This window comes from Cebus imitator, unplaced genomic scaffold (genome assembly GCF_001604975.1).
Source record: "Cebus imitator isolate Cc_AM_T3 unplaced genomic scaffold, Cebus_imitator-1.0 Scaffold39, whole genome shotgun sequence".
Lineage (NCBI taxonomy): Eukaryota > Metazoa > Chordata > Mammalia > Primates > Cebidae > Cebus > Cebus imitator.
In genome coordinates, this window is record NW_016107354.1 from 4,370,853 (window position 1) to 4,386,695 (window position 15,843).

The 15,843-nt window shown below is 37.4% G+C and overlaps 1 protein-coding gene and 1 pseudogene across 1 annotated transcript in view; one reads left to right on the plus strand and one right to left on the minus strand.

Annotated features, from left to right (window-relative positions):
* COPB1 (COPI coat complex subunit beta 1) overlaps positions 1-15,843 on the minus strand; it is a 47,154-nt gene that overhangs the window by 11,985 nt on the left and 19,326 nt on the right. Inside the window, exons 9-13 of the mRNA XM_017525603.2 lie at positions 15,520-15,666; positions 14,340-14,485; positions 11,808-11,904; positions 10,711-10,871; positions 9,435-9,555 (exon numbers count right to left, since the gene is read on the minus strand). Coding sequence (XP_017381092.2) covers positions 9,435-9,555; positions 10,711-10,871; positions 11,808-11,904; positions 14,340-14,485; positions 15,520-15,666 — 672 coding nt within the window. The remainder of the gene's footprint in view (positions 1-9,434; positions 9,556-10,710; positions 10,872-11,807; positions 11,905-14,339; positions 14,486-15,519; positions 15,667-15,843) is intronic.
* LOC108302180 lies at positions 928-6,535 on the plus strand (annotated as a pseudogene).

Here is a 15,843-nt window from a genome sequence, read left to right on the forward strand (position 1 = left end):
TATTTGTATTTTTAGTAGAGACGGGGTTTCACCATGTTGACCAGGATGGTCTCGATCTTTTGACCTAGTGATCCACCCGCCTCGGCCTCCCAAAGTGCTGGGATTACAGGCTTGAGCCACCGCGCCCGGCACCACAGGAGAGTTAAAAGAATGATATACTCTACTAATTGTTAACATTTTGTCACATTTGCTTACCTATTATATATATATATATATATGTATATATATATATATATATATATACATACACACGCTTATTTTTTTGTCTGACATATGAAAGTCTTCACGTCATAAATACTTAGCATTCATCTCCTAAGAGTCAGAACAGTTTCCCACAAACCACAAATATCATTTTCTCACCTGAAAAATCCAACAAACTTAAAATATGTCTTCTATACTCTGAATCCAAATAAATCTTCCTAAACTGCCTTAAAATGTTTTTTATTTTTTAAATCCAGGGTCAGCTTCATGAATTTTATTTGATTATTGTTCTCTTTCATCCCTCTTAATCTAGACCAGTTCTCTGCCTTTTTGTTTTTAATTACACTTCTTTAAAGAACTGAAGCCAGTTGTTTTGTAGAATGTCCCACACTTTTGACCAGAATACTAGATAGATGATGTTTTGTATTTCACACGGTACTGCAACACAGGTATCTAAAATTAGGCTGTCCCATTATTGGTGCTGCTAAGCATGATTACCTGCTGCTGCTATCTTAATTTTTATACTGCACCAATAATTTCACTCCCCATGTAAATACTTCTAATGAATATCGGCCTTCATACTGAGGTTCATATTACTTAGCCTGCTATTCAAAGTCTTCCATAAGTGATTGCAACTTACTTTTTTAGTCTCATGTAGCATTATCCTGACACAATATGCTCTATATGTTTGCCAAATTGCCTTTGGCTGAGTATTAACCTGCACACATGCATGAAAAACTAGTAGAGGCCTGGAGGAAAACCTGCAGAAGGGTAAAGTATGTATCCTCCAAACTTGGATGCTGTCTCCAAAAGGAGAGGAAAGAGAGGAGGGGACAGAAAAAATCTAAGAAAATGACTGAAAATTTCCCAAACTGATAGAGATACAAACGTGCAGACCCAACAAACTCACTGCAGACCCAACAAAATCAATGAACCAAAAGTACAGCAAGCATGAAGAAAACCATACCAAGAATCCTATACCTACAAAGGTAACTTTCAAAACTGTACAAAAAATAAACTTTTTCCAGACAAAAACTGGGAGAATCTGTTGCCAACAAATCTACACTGTAAGAAAAGTTAAAGCAAATTCTTTAGGCAAAAGATACATGATACCAGAAACTCAGTTCTACACAAACAAATGAGGAGTGTTGGAAATGGTATGAATGAAGAAGCACCAGTGAGATAAGCAACCAAACTTCCTTCTTGTATCAAACACTGCAAATACTGTTAACTCGGTATGTTACAAGAAACTGGCTCTTTTAAGGAGATATCAGCAACACTTTCCCAACTTCCAGAAGTGACGCAACCAAGAGAGGAATGCAAACTCAACTCTGAGATACAAAATATGTTGGAGGCTTTAAAAAAGCATACTTTAAGATTACCCTGTGACCAGATCTGAATAAATAAATGCCCACAAGAGAGTTACAACATAAATTACTGCTCATAAATCAAATCGATTGATCAGGGATAATATACTTGTAAATTATCTGGCTCTCATTTATGGCTTTTCTTATGATGGAATTAAAAAAAGAAAAACCCTTTGAAAATCCCCAATCTAAAATGGAAATGCCCAATTGTATTTAAGATTAATGAAGGGACCATATACTTAATGGACTATTACATAGCTATTAAATATTATGATTATGACTAAGAAGAGTTTATAGGAACATGGGAAAATGTTATAATGTTAAGTGTAACTGCACCACTGTAAAATATAAAACGATTACTAGTAGGGGAAAAAGTAGTTTACATATAAAAGCCAACTTAAACTCTTTCTGGAGGAAGGAAATATTTCAATTATTATATCTGGTAATATAATTCTATCTTTTGATGTTTCTATCTCCTCCACAATATTAACAAGATTTGTACTTGAGTGCTATAACTATGAGTAATTTTTTTTGTAGTTTTAACATCATTCCTTGTTTGTTTTAGTAATACCAAAAAATAAATGAAAAACAACATTCACGATTCTATCATAGACTTTTTTAAAATGGAGGCAAAATAAAGACTTTCAGGCAAATGAAAGGTGAGAAAATTCTTAACCAGCAGACCTGTGTTATAAGAATGATCAGTTATTTAGGCAGAAAGGAAATATCAGATAGAAGTCTGAATTTATACTAAAGAATAAAGAGCACATAAGTGGTAAAGATGCAAGTAAATATAAGACTTTTTCTCATACTAAAAAAATATTGAGTCCGGACCCAGTGGCCCACGCCTGTAATCCCAGCACTTTCGGAGGCAGAGGCAAGCAGATCACCTGAGATAGCAGTTTGAGACCAGCTTGGCTAACATGGTGAAACCCCGTCTCCACTGAAAATACAAAAATTAGCCAGGTGTGGTGGTGCATGCCTGTGACCCCAGCTACTTGGGAGGCTGAGGCAGGAGAATCCCTTGAACCCAGGAGGCAGAGGTTGCAGTGACCCGAGATCGCACCACTGCATTCCAGCCTGGGCAACAGGGCAAAATCCTGTTTAAAAAAATAAATAAAAAATAAACTTTAAATAGACAAATGGATAAACAGAAAGTGGCAATATATACATATGTACAACAGAATGTCATTTAACCTTAAAAGCCAGAAAATTCTGATATGTAACAGGGATGAGCCATGAAGACACAATGTTAAGTGAAATCAGTTAGACACAAAAGGACACATATTGTATGATTCCTCTTATATGAGGTACCTAGAAAAGCCAAGTTCATACAGACAGAAAGTATAAGGTTACCAGAGGCTGGGTGGCGGGGGTGGGGAGGAGAAATGGGGAGTTATTATTTCCTTGGTAGAGTTTCGGTTTGAAATGATAAAAAAGCACTAGAAAGCCAGGCACAGTGGCTCACGCCTGTAATCCCAGCATTTTGGGAGACTGAGGCGGGCGGATCATGAGGTCAGGGGTTCGAGATCAGCCTGACCAACATGGTGAAACTCCATCTCTACTAAAAATACCAAAATTTTAGTATCTTTGGAATGTACTGAAATGAATATGCTGAAAAATGCCAACAATCACCTAAGCCTTCAGCAAGGTATAATCTTTACACTGGTGGAGGGTCTTGCCTCCATGTTGATAGCTGCTCCCTGATTAGCTGGGCATGGTGGTGCACACCTGTAATCCCAGCTACTCAGGAGGCTGAGGCTGAAGAATCGCTTGAACCTCGGAGGCAGAAGTTGCAGTGAGCTAAGAGTGTGCCATTGCATTCCAGCCTGGGCGACAGAGCGATACTCCATCTCAAAAAAAAAAAAAAAAAAACAAAAGAAAGAAAAAGAAAAAAACAAAAAAAAAAAAAAAAAAAAGCACTAGAGAGGAATGGCAGTGATGGTCACACAACAATGCGAATGTACTTACTGAACACTTAAAAAAAGTTAAAAAAGGTTACTTATATGTAATACATATTTTACCACAATATAAAAAGAAAGAATAAAAAACACCCAGAAGGTACTTAGCTCCACCCTGCTCCCAACTCTCAGCTTACACCTGGCTATGCATGTTCTCTTCCCGTTTCAGTTTTAAAAAGTTATGTTTTACATTATACTGTCATCTATTAAGTGTGTAATATGTGTGCAATAGCATTATGTCTAAAAAAAATGTATGTAAAGGCTGGGTGTGGTGGCTCGTGCCTTTAATCCTAGCACTCTGGAGGCTGAGGCAGGCGGATCACCTGAGGTCACGAGTTCAAGACCAGCCTTGCCAACATGGCAAAACTGTCTCTACTAAAAAATACAAAAATTAGCTGGGCGTGGTGGTAGGCACCTGTAATCCCAGCTACTCGGGAGGCTGAGGCAGGAGAATCCCTTGAACACAGGAGGTGAAGGTTGTGGTGAGCCAAGATTGCCCCACTACACTCCAGCCTAGGGGACAGAGCCAGACTCTGTCTCAAAAAAAAAAAAAAAAGTACATACTGTAATACTGTAATTTAAAAATACTTTATGCTGAAAAATGCCAATAATCACCTAAGCCTTCAGCAAGGTATAATCTTTACACTGGTGGAAGGTGTTGCCTCCATGTTGATAGCTGCTCCCTGATCAGGGTGGTGATTGGAGAGAGCTGGGGTGGCTGTGGAAATTTCTGAAAATAACATAATGAAGTCTGCTGCATCAAATGACTCTTCCTTTCACAAAAGACTTCTCTATAGCATGCAATGAGGTTTTATAGCATTTACCCACGGCAGAACTTCTTTCAAAATTGAAGGCAATTCAAAAATCCTGTTGCTGCTTCCAACACTAAGTTTATAAAATATTCTAAATCCTTTGTTGTCATTTCAACATCTTCTTAAGGAGTCAGCATCTATACAAGAAATAGATTCTATCTCAACAAAACACTTTCTTTGCTCATTTATAAGAAGGAGCTCCTCATCTGACAATCTTCTTGGTCTTGTGAGAAAATATCTTCAGGATCCACTTTTAATTCTAGTTCTCTTGATATTTACATCACATCTGCAGTTACTGCTTCCACTGAAGACTTGGACCCCTCCAAAGTCATCTATGAGGGATGGAATCAACTTCTTCCAAACTCCTGTTAATACTGGTATCTTGGCTGGGTGGGGTGGCTCATGCCTGTATTCCCAGCACTTTGGGAGGTTGGATCACCTGAGGTCAGGAGTTCAACACCAGCCTGACCAACATGGTGAAACCCTGTCTCTACCAAAAATACAAAAAATTAGCCAGGCTTGGTGGTGCATGCATGTAATCCCAGCTACTTGGTAGGCTGAGGCAAGAGAATCGCTCAAACCTAGAAGGTGGAGGTTGCAATGAGCCCAGATCACCCCATTGCACTCCAGCCTGGGCAACAAGGGCAAAACTCTGTCTCAAAAAAAAAAAAAAAAATCCTTCCACAAATCACGAATGTTGTTAACGGCATCTAGAATGGTGAATCCTTTCCGGAAGGTTTTCAATTTACTTTGCCCAGCTCCATCAGAGAAATCACTGTAACAGCTATAGCCTTTAAGAAATGTGTTTCTTGAGTGTGACTGGGATGGCACATTTTCTTGCACCAAGTAAATGTGGTGTTGCTAGTGGCTGAGTAGGGGAGAGTTCTGTCATGAAGTAAAGGGAGGGATTCGTGTAGGTATTCATGTAGCCTTGGTCTGAACTATAAAGAAGTAAGCTGATGCTGGTTCTGCTATTCCAGGACCAGCAGAGTGAATTTCATGCTATCATTGTTGAATTATTCGTCTGAAATTTAAAAACAATAAAGACTCAAGAAACAGTCCAAAGAATTCTAGAAATCTTTAAGTACATATTTCAGTTACCAGGTAAACAGATATGAACCAAACTTTCGCAGGCAATTTAATCACTGGCTGAAAGTTCCAGAAGACAAGCTATAGATTATCACTGAGGTGACAAAAATGTGGCATAATGCCAATTTACTCATCAATATCGAAGACAACTCAAGCTCCAACATGGCTTCTTGTGGCACACAGCATCTATGAAATTCCATCCGTCATCAATTGTGCCTATTATGTATATTTCCTTGGCTTAAAGAAAGCCTTAACCCTTGATCATTCAGATGCAGTGAAACTTTTTACTCTCCAGCTTCTAGAACTTCATCAAAGACAAGGTGTACAGTATTTTCTGGAGGGATAATAATGCCTGTATCATTGTAGAAAACTATAAGCTACAAGGTGCAAAAGACAGGTGAACTATTTGGTTTAGCAGTAGGCCTCATGAAGTTGTTCTCTGATTACAAAGTAGATTTAAAGTTACTTTTAGTGGACTCCTTTTCCCAATTAGAGATGATTATGCTAATCTACAATGCAAAGAACAATATGGTGAAATCCCATTTCTACTAAAAACAAAAAAATTAGCCGGGCGTGGTGGCAGGCGCCTGTAGTCCCAGCTATTCGGGAGGCTGAGGCAGAAGAATTGCTTGAACCTAGGAGGTGGAGGTTGCAGTGAGCCGAGATCGCACCACTACACTCCAGCCTTGGTGACAGAGCAAGGCTCTGTCTCAAAAAAAAAAAACAAAAAACAAAAAAAGAGCTTGAATCTAAAGCCTATAAATAAGATATAATGTAAATCATTCAGCTAATGTTTACACTAAAAGCCCAGACATCACCGCTATGTAATAAATCCATGTAATAAAGCTGCACTGTATCCCTTATACAAATAAAAACAAAGCCTGTAAAGAAATTGATATACATGTTGGTAACCATGAACTAGAAGCTCTAATAAAGCACTTAAGTAAAATGTTCAAAGAAAATGAATAATACTAAGCCATTCTTGACTGGCCCTGGTAGCTTATTTTAGCTATTTATTTTTTTCTTTTAGCCTATCAACTTTTAAACATTTTAGATCAGGCCAAGTGAGCCTGTAATCCCAGCACTTTGGGAGGCCAAGGCGGGTGATCACTTTGAGGTCAGGAGTTTGAGGCCAGCCTGGTCAACATGGTGAAACCCTGTCTCTACTAAAAATACAAAAAACTAGTGTGGTGGCAGGCACCCGTAATCCCAGCTACTCAGAAGGCTGAGGCAGGAGAAGTGCTGGAACTGGGGAGTCAGAGGGTGCAGTGAGCCAAGATCACGCCATTGCGCTCCAGCCTGGTCAACAAGAATGAAACTCCGTCTCAAAAAAAAAAAATTAGACCAACCTGTTATTCTCCAAAGACTAAGGAAACAAGAGTGATGTGAATGAAACTATTTCAATTTCAAAAACTGCTGTACAGAAAATCAACATAATACAAAGCTGAAGGAATTAAAAGGAGTCACATTTATACAGGCCCAACGTGAATGTTAGAAATTGCTGTGGTAAGACATTGTGACCAACTCTGCCCTAGCACCACAAATGTTCTGTGGATTTTGTTTCTTAAATAATAAGAGTTCAAACTACTCCTTGATTTGTTGCTGCAGAATGGATGTTGTGAAAACATTAATTTCTTTCTACATCACCATCAGAGCTCTTGGGTGACTAGCTAAAAATATTTTAAAAGGGGTCTGTTTAGCAGGGCCAGGGTTTAAAATTAAAAATTATAAAATGAAAATAAAATATAAAAATAAAAGGAATCTTTTTTTTTCTGAGCAGGAGGTCTCAATGGTGAGCTTAAAATACTTGGTAAACCATCCTGTAAAGAGATGTGCTGACATAGTCTTTGTTGTTCCACTGACAGAGGACAGGCAGAGTAGACTAAGCATAATTCTTAACAGCCCTAGGATTTTCAAAATGGGAAATGAGTAATGGCTTCAACTGAGCCACTGATTGTATTACCTCTTACCAAGAGAGTCAGCCTATCCTTTGAAGCCAAGCACTGACTTCTTCTCTCCAGCTTTCAAAGTCCTAGACGGCATCTTCTTCCAAGATAAGGTTCTTTAGTCTACATTGAAAATCTGTCGTTCAGAGTGGTCACCTTCATCAATGATCTTGGCTAGAGCTTCCAGATAACTTACCACAGCTTCTCCATCAGGACTAGCTACTTCAGGCCAAACCTGTACGTTCTGAAGACAGGCTTCTTTCCTTAAACCTCATGAACGAATCTCTGCTAGCTTCAAACTTTTCTTCTGGAACTTTCTCACCTCTCTCAGCCTTCATGGAATTGAAGAGAGTTAAGGTCTTACTCTGGATTAGGCTTTGGCTTAAGGGAATCTTGTGGCTGGTTTGATCTTCTATGCAGACCACTCAAACTTTCTATCAGCAATAAAGCTGTTTCACTTTCTTATTCATGTGTTTACTGGAGTAGCACTTTTAATTTCCTTCAAGAGTATTTCCTTTGCATTCACAACTTGGCTACCTACTTGGCAAAAGTGGCCTTGCTTTTGGATTAGCTCAGCTTTTGACATGCCTTCCTCACTAAGTTTAATCATTTCTCAGTTTTGATTTAAAGTGAAATACATGTGACTTTTCCTTTTACTTAGAAGCCATTGTAGGATTATTAATTGGCCTAATTTCAATATTGTGGTATCTCAGTGAATAGGAAGGCCCAAGGAGCAGGAGAGAGATGGGGTAATAGCCAGTTGGTGGAGTAGTCAGAACACACACAATTATGTTTACTGTTTTATATGGGAATGGTTCCTGGCTCCCCAAAACAACTATAATAGTAACATTAAAGATCAAAGATCACGAATTACCATAATAGATGTAGAATAAAGAAAGAAGTTGAAATACTGTGAGAAGTACCAAAACGTAACACAGAAATATGAAGCAAGCATATGCTTACTTAGAAAAATGGTGCCAACAGACTTACTCAACTCAAGGTTCCCACATACCTTCATTTGTTTAAAAAAAAAAAAATGCAGTATGTGCAAAATGTAATAAAATAAAGTATGCCTGTAAATTGCTACACTATTGTTTTCAAATTTCTATTTTTTTTTTTTTTTTGTTTTTTTTTTTTTTATTTTTTTTTTTTTTTTTTTTTTTTTTTTTTTTTGGTTTATCATTTTTTAATTTTATTTATTTATTTATTTATTTATTTATTTATTTTTTTGAGATGGAGTTTCACTCATGTTACCCAGGCTGGAGTGCAATGGCGCAATCTCGGCTCACCGCAACCTCTGCCTCCTGGGTTCAGGCAATTCTCCTGCCTCAGCCTCCTGAGTTGCTGGGATTACAGGCACGCACCACCATGCCCAGCTAATTTTTTGTATTTTTAGTAGAGACAGGGTTTCACCATGTTGACCAGGATGGTCTCGATCTCTTGACCTCGTGATCCACCCGCCTCGGCCTCCCAAAGTGCTGGGATTACAGGCTTGAGCCACCGCGCCCGGCCAGTTTATCATTTTTTTAAAAAGGTATTTCGATCCACAGTTGGTTGAATCTGCAGGTGCAGAAGCTGTGAATATGGAGGACCAACCACATACCATTGTAAATGGGTGTTCATTCAAAACAGTCAGAAGCCACAATGAAGGTATGAACTACAGATGAGAATAATTTAAGAGACATTCTGGGATAAAACAGACAATGACAGACTGGATGCAGAAGCTGGAGAGATGGACATTTCCTTCACTGGTCCTGAACTAATCCTAGCAAACCAAGTGACTTCGTAAATCCGTGAATCTCTTCCACAGGAATAATCACATGACATTATTATTGTATTACTTTGTTAATTTTAATTTTTTTTAAGCCCAAACAGAAGAGGAATATACTTTATCAATTTTAGAGTATATATTGCTGTGTCCACTTCCACTATTAAATAATAAACTCTTTCATGATAGAAACCTAGCATTAATTTTTGCATCCCTCACTAGTGAGTTCAATGTATATAGTAGGCACTTAATATTTAGTTGTTGGGTAAATGTATGATAAATGTACTTACATTTTGCTTTTTCTTCTCCTGAACCAAAGCTACATAGCGCAATGCAATCTTGGTCAGAGTTGTGGCAAGGGAGGCAGCAACAAAGAAATCTCCATCCAGAAGGAATCCTCTCAAGGGAGGTCTGCAAAGCAATCAAGGAAAATCAAACCCACCAACTTGTTAAGCAGCATATAGCTTTTGTATAAATGTTTTACATACTCCAATTAAACACTCTTACTACTATCCCTCAGTGATAAGGATACCTCAGTTAACTAACTCCTTAGCTCCCAGGAGGAAAATGGAAAAGGAAAAATAATACATGACTTTAAAATGTATCTTTGGCCAGATGTGGTGGCTCACGCCTATAATCCCAGCACTTTGGGAGGCTGAGGCGCACGGATTACCTGAGATCAGGAGTTCGATACCAGCCTGGCCAACACGGTGAAATTAAAATACTGTCTTTACTAAAAATACAAAAATTAACTGGGCATGTTGGCACATGCCTGTAATCCCAGCTACTCAGGAAGCTGAGGCAGGAGAATTGCTTGAGGCCAGGAGAGAGAGGGTGCAGTAAGCCAAGATCGCACCACTGAACTCCAGCCTGGCCAACAGAGCAAAACTCTGTCTCAAAAAAAAACCAAAAAAACTTACCTTCAAATGACACAAGAGCCAAAAGAATATGGAAAGAGAAAATATTTAATTAAGAGCATATGTAATTGCAGCTAATGAAGTACATCCAAATTCCAGCTTACCTATTTATTTATTCGGTAAGTCTGAAATTCCTCTTCCGTAAAATGGAGGTAATATATTCTATCTCAAAGGCCTATTATCAAAACTATATGAGACAAACTACTTTGCACAATGCCTAGCACACAGTGGGTATTCAACATTTTAGACAGAAATTTCACCATTTTCACCATTAAAATTTACTTAACAGAAAAATGCAAAATTTTATTCCATCATTTAGAAACTGAAAAATTTTGAAAATATTTTCAGATGCTAACAATAAAACCCAAATATCATCAGTTTCACCCACTTAGCATTTTCTGAGTAAAAATAATTTGAGTTTAAACAGAACAGTTATTTCCATAAAAATACTGAAAGGGATAGAGGATTAAAACCATCAGTACAGTTCCTAGGGGGAAGAACTCAAACATCTTCCTCTTCTCAAGTAACTTAACTGTAAAGATTTTCATTTTGGTTGCAAAAAAAAGAGGAAAGAAATCATTTGACTGTTTTACATACAAGAGTAATAATAAAAGTAGCGTAGCTGGCAGGGTATATGTGCCTAAATTACCTGTCTTCCTCTTTCTTGGTGGGTCTAGAACTGCTAAGGGCACTCTGAGTTGCATAGGTACCCATTTCAGTAACCAATTTCTGAACTGGCCCCACAGTTATCTCTTCTTCAGGTTTTAATTCGCCAGCTTCTTTCTTTATTTCTGACTCTACAATTGGGATCTAAAAGTCAATTGGAAATATCATTTTAGTAATAGTATCAACAGCAAACAAAATTATATTTAAATATTCAATCATTTCTCTAAAAAATGCATTACCCTAATGTGACTTTTGGTACTGCGAACTTTGCTTTCAATTTCTTTCCTTCCCAGGAGAATGTAGTAGGTAGAATAGGGGCTTTAGAGTTAGACATTCCAGGGTTTGAATTCTCTCCGTGCCACTTCCTACTTTAGACCTCAGTTTCTTAATCTGTTGAGTGGAAATCTTAATTCTTTCCACACATTTTACCTAACAGAAAAATGCATTTGACAGTGTCTAACACAAAGTAGAGGCTCACTAAGCCATATTCCTCTTCTTCATTCCCTTCCTTGAAATTTTAACCAAAACAGTACTCATCCTTCTAAAATAAAATCCTTCTTATTTGTACATAGTAACTTCATTAACTATCTTTTAAATTAACTGAATGGCTATCATGTATTTATTACTCAATACCAGCCCATCATCTAATGTAAGAGCACTAAGAGTGTTTAAGCATTACCTATTTTAATTTCTTTGTTTTATAGGTGAAAAAACTGATGTCCAGTTAGGTTGAGGAACTGTCGACAGAACAATGACTAGAACCCAAGTCTCCTGACAATTAGTCCACTGTTCTTTCTATTCTACCACAAGGTTGTTAGGATGAAGAATACTGTCAGTTTTAGTACACAAATATTCTAAAGTCAGACTTACTCTAAGGCATTCTTTCTCCAGAATACAGGCTAAAGCAGAATTTTACAAGCTGCTGCTTTTTTTTTTTTTAATAAACACAGAACATTTTGTTCAAACAAAATCCAGAAGTGTAAATAATGTAAATAAAAACAAGCAAATCACCACAAAAAAGTCAGATTTTCTCAAGTAAAAACTAATATATAAAGTAGCATTTACTAAAGCAAAACATACCTCTCCAAGGGACCTGCGGATCTCAGTCATCACACTCTGAATGTCTTCCTTGGTACTACAGTATTCTCCCAGGATCCATAATGCTCCTCGGTAAATTCTAGGACAGCAGAAGAGCTGAAATATGAACTTGGCAAACCAATCTTGAAGCAGAGATCTTTCTTTGTGAATTTAAGCTCAAATAAAAAACAAAGGCCAGGCGTGGTGGCTCATGCCTGTACTCCCAGCACATTGGGAGGCTGAGGCCAGGGGACCACTTGAGCCCTGGAGCTCAAGATCAGTTTGGACAACATGGTGAAACCCCATCTCTATTAAAAATACAAAAATCGCCAGGCGCGGTGGCTCAAGCCTGTAATCCCAGCACTTTGGGAGGCCGAGGTGGGTGGATCACGAGGTCAAGAGATCAAGACCATCCTGGTCAACATGGTGAAACCCCGTCTCTACTAAAAATACAAAAATCAGCCAGCTGTGGTGGTTCATGCTTATAATCCCAGCACTTTGGGAGGCTGAGGTGGGCAGATTACCTGAGGTCAGGAGTTCCAGACCAGCCTGGCCAACATGGTGAAACCCCGTCTCTACTAAAAATACAAAAATCAGCCAGCTGTGGTGGTTCATGCTTATAATCCCAGCACTTTGGGAGGCTGAGGTGGGCAGATTACCTGAGGTCAGGAGTTTCAGACCAGTCTGGCCAACATGGTGAAACTCGGTCTCTACTAAAAATACAAAAAAATTAGCTGGACACAGTGGCACGCACCTGTAGTCTCAGCTACTTGGAAGGCCGAGGCTGGAGTATAGCTTGAATCTGAGAGGCGGAGGTTGCAGTGAGCCGAGATCGTGCCACTGCACTCTATCCTGGGCACTGGGAGACACAGCAAGACTCTCTCTCCAAAAAAAAAAAGAACTGCTTGAACCCAGGAGGCAGAGGTTGCAATAGTTGAGATTGCACCACTGTACTCCAGCCTGGGCGACTGAGCAAGCATCTGTTCCAGTAACAAAAAACAAAAAACAACAAGATTCTGCAGTTCTAAAGTATTTTAGGTAACATTTCTAAAAGAATCTAACAAAAACTAGGTTTCAGTTCTCTCCAGAAATCATAAAGATTAAAAGTAAAATAACTGTTCTTATTAATTATTATTAGAAACATTCTAAAACTGGTAAACCTAGCAGTAAAAATAAAATACCAGAATGTTTCCCAGAAAAGTGATCATTTAGGACACAGTGAAGATAAATTTGGCTTTATCACTTACTACTATAAGAAATATATTATTTTATGGTCAGGCAAGGTGGCCCACGCCTGTAATCCCACCACTTGGGGCGGCTGAGGTGGGAGGATTGCTTGAGTGCAGGAGTTGAGACCAGCCTGGGCAACATAGAAAGACACCATCTCTCTAAAAAAAAATAAATCAAATAAAGTAAAAAAGCAAACAAACCCAGAATATATTATTTTAAAGTAAAGTAATTCACTTTTTATTTTCAGTCACTGAAAAGACGAGGCAAGGTGTCTCTTCAATGAATAAAACAATGAATACAAAACAAGTACAAGGGATCAGTTAAAAAATAATAGTAAAGAAAGCAACCATTCATTCATTTAGATTAAAATATATAGAGAGACAAAGTCTCACCATGTTGCCCAGGCTGGTCTCCAACTCCTGACATCCAACAATCCTCCTATCTTGGCCTCCCAAAGTGCTGGAAATACAGGTGTGAGCACCATATCCAGCCAACAATTCTTTAGTTTAAAATGTTAAACCAAATAAAGTCATCTTTCCCCTAAGATTTTAATTAAATTTATTCAAAAAAAATTAATCATAGAAACCAAAGCTCTAAGAGATTATGGCTGTCAAAAGCAGATCCTTAGTGTTACAGCTCTTTTAGAGTTTGTTTAGCAAAACTGTTTACAAACTCTTTTAGAGTTTGTTCCGGCAAATACCAGAAAGCTACTAAAAAAAAAAAAAAAAAAAAAAATCATTAATTTTTTTTTCTCACAAATAAAGCAAATCCTGCTCACTTCCACAAATATATTTTCATATCATAAAAACAATCTTGTACTTGTCCTTTCCTTCCTATCTAAGTAGACATACTTCAAGTCTGTTATAGACTATCCATCAGATGCTTTAAATGAAGCAAAATTTAGATGCAACAATCCTTTCTCATTAGCAAAGGCTCTCTGAAGGAATAGATTTAGGTTGCATTTTCAATCTTTCTCTTCATTAAATGTGAAAGGAAAATGTAAATAATAGTAATATCCAAAAAGTGATGTCATTTAAAAATATGTTCTTTAGTTACTTTAAGATTCACAATGTTTTAGAGATAATAAAAAATGGAGACACTGAGCTAAATCACTCCTAAAAAACTTATTTTAGGCCATAAATTATAGATTAACTGAGAGTGGCGGTAGTATGATGTTTGTTGTTACACTTGTCACATTTTGGCTTGATCATTCCCTCCATTCTATTTTCTATCAACTGACCCCTTAAAGATAAAAACTGATAAAATGCTTACTTGACCTTACATTTAAATGTATTTTAAACCTACTTGACAGATTTAATAGCATGAAAGACTTCAAGCATCTTCTCAACAATAAGCATTCTCAGGTTATCAAAACGCTGAATGGCTTCACGAACAAACTCCAAGACATCAGCAGCTGCTGCTTCATTATTGTCACTGAGAAATTCCATTAACTAAAAGAGAAAAAAAAAGAGAAAATGGAACGAACAATTTTCCAAAAGAAACTTATCTAGGACAAGAAATAAATTAATAAAGAATATAATTCTTTTTTTTTCTAAGAGACCCAGGCTGGAGTACAGTGGCACAATCATAGCTCACTGCAGCCTAGAACTCCTGGACCCAAGTGGTCCTCCAGCAGCCTCAGCCTCCCCAGTAGCTAGGATTTCAGGCATGACACTATGCTTAGCTAATATTTTTTATTTTTTTTGTAGAGGCAGGGTCTCCCTATGTTGTCCTAGCTGGTCTTGGACTCCTGGTCTCAAGTAATTCTCTTGCCTAGCCCTCCCAAAGGGCTTGAATTATAGACATAAACCACCATGCCAGGCCCTTGAAATTCTTAATAATTTTCAAATACACAACAAAATGTAAATTGAGAGACTAGTACTATTATGTAAATAAAGACACCATGACTTTCCTGTTCTATGTGCAACAAAATTATAAAATTCACTATAAAAGATAGGCTAGAGACTAAAAACTCAAAATAAATAAATTAGATCCTCCTAAATTGTAACTAAAATAAAATCATTTTAGAGAACACTCAGAGCTCAAAGGCAAAAATCAAATTATAATAACATACCTCACTTATCTGATAGTGACAGAAAGCAAAATATTTCTAGGTACATGAATTTTTCCTATAACTGATTCTTTTAAGGGCTAAAGCTATTTAAAATAAATATCTATTTGCCTTACTGAAAAATATATACACAGTATAATTTTACTTTAGGTAACTATAACATCAATTAAAATAATATGCAAAGCTATTTCTTTAGTCACTTTTTGTTTTTTTGATGAATACGTAAATGAAAGAAGTCAGAGTCCTCATCGTTCTAAGCTTAAAGGTAGAGGCAGACATAAAGATCACTTCTGACCATGAGATTTAATGGTTCCAGACAGTTGAGATTTCTGGAGCTTGACTATCAAATAACTAGATTTTTAAAAAAAAATTCTTTTAGAGAATTTCAAAATTAAAGTCATCAGAATTACATACCACAGGAATAACATTTGCAGCCATATCTGGAAATCGGACAGAACAGGAATGTAATGTTCGCACCAGGAGTTGTCTGTATTTGTCAGTATCTTCATGCTCAGACACATTATTTGTTTTTATCACTTCCTTCTTCAGGACAATAACCAGCTATGGAACAAAGCAAAAATAAGTGAGAGTTACATCATACTTAGGCCTGGTAGCTTAAAAAGTGCTGCCAGATCAAATGGAATTTCTATTTCTAGGTCCTTGAGGAATCGCCACACTGTCTTCCACAATGGTTGAACTAATTTACACTCCCACCAACAGTGCAAAAGTGTTCCTATT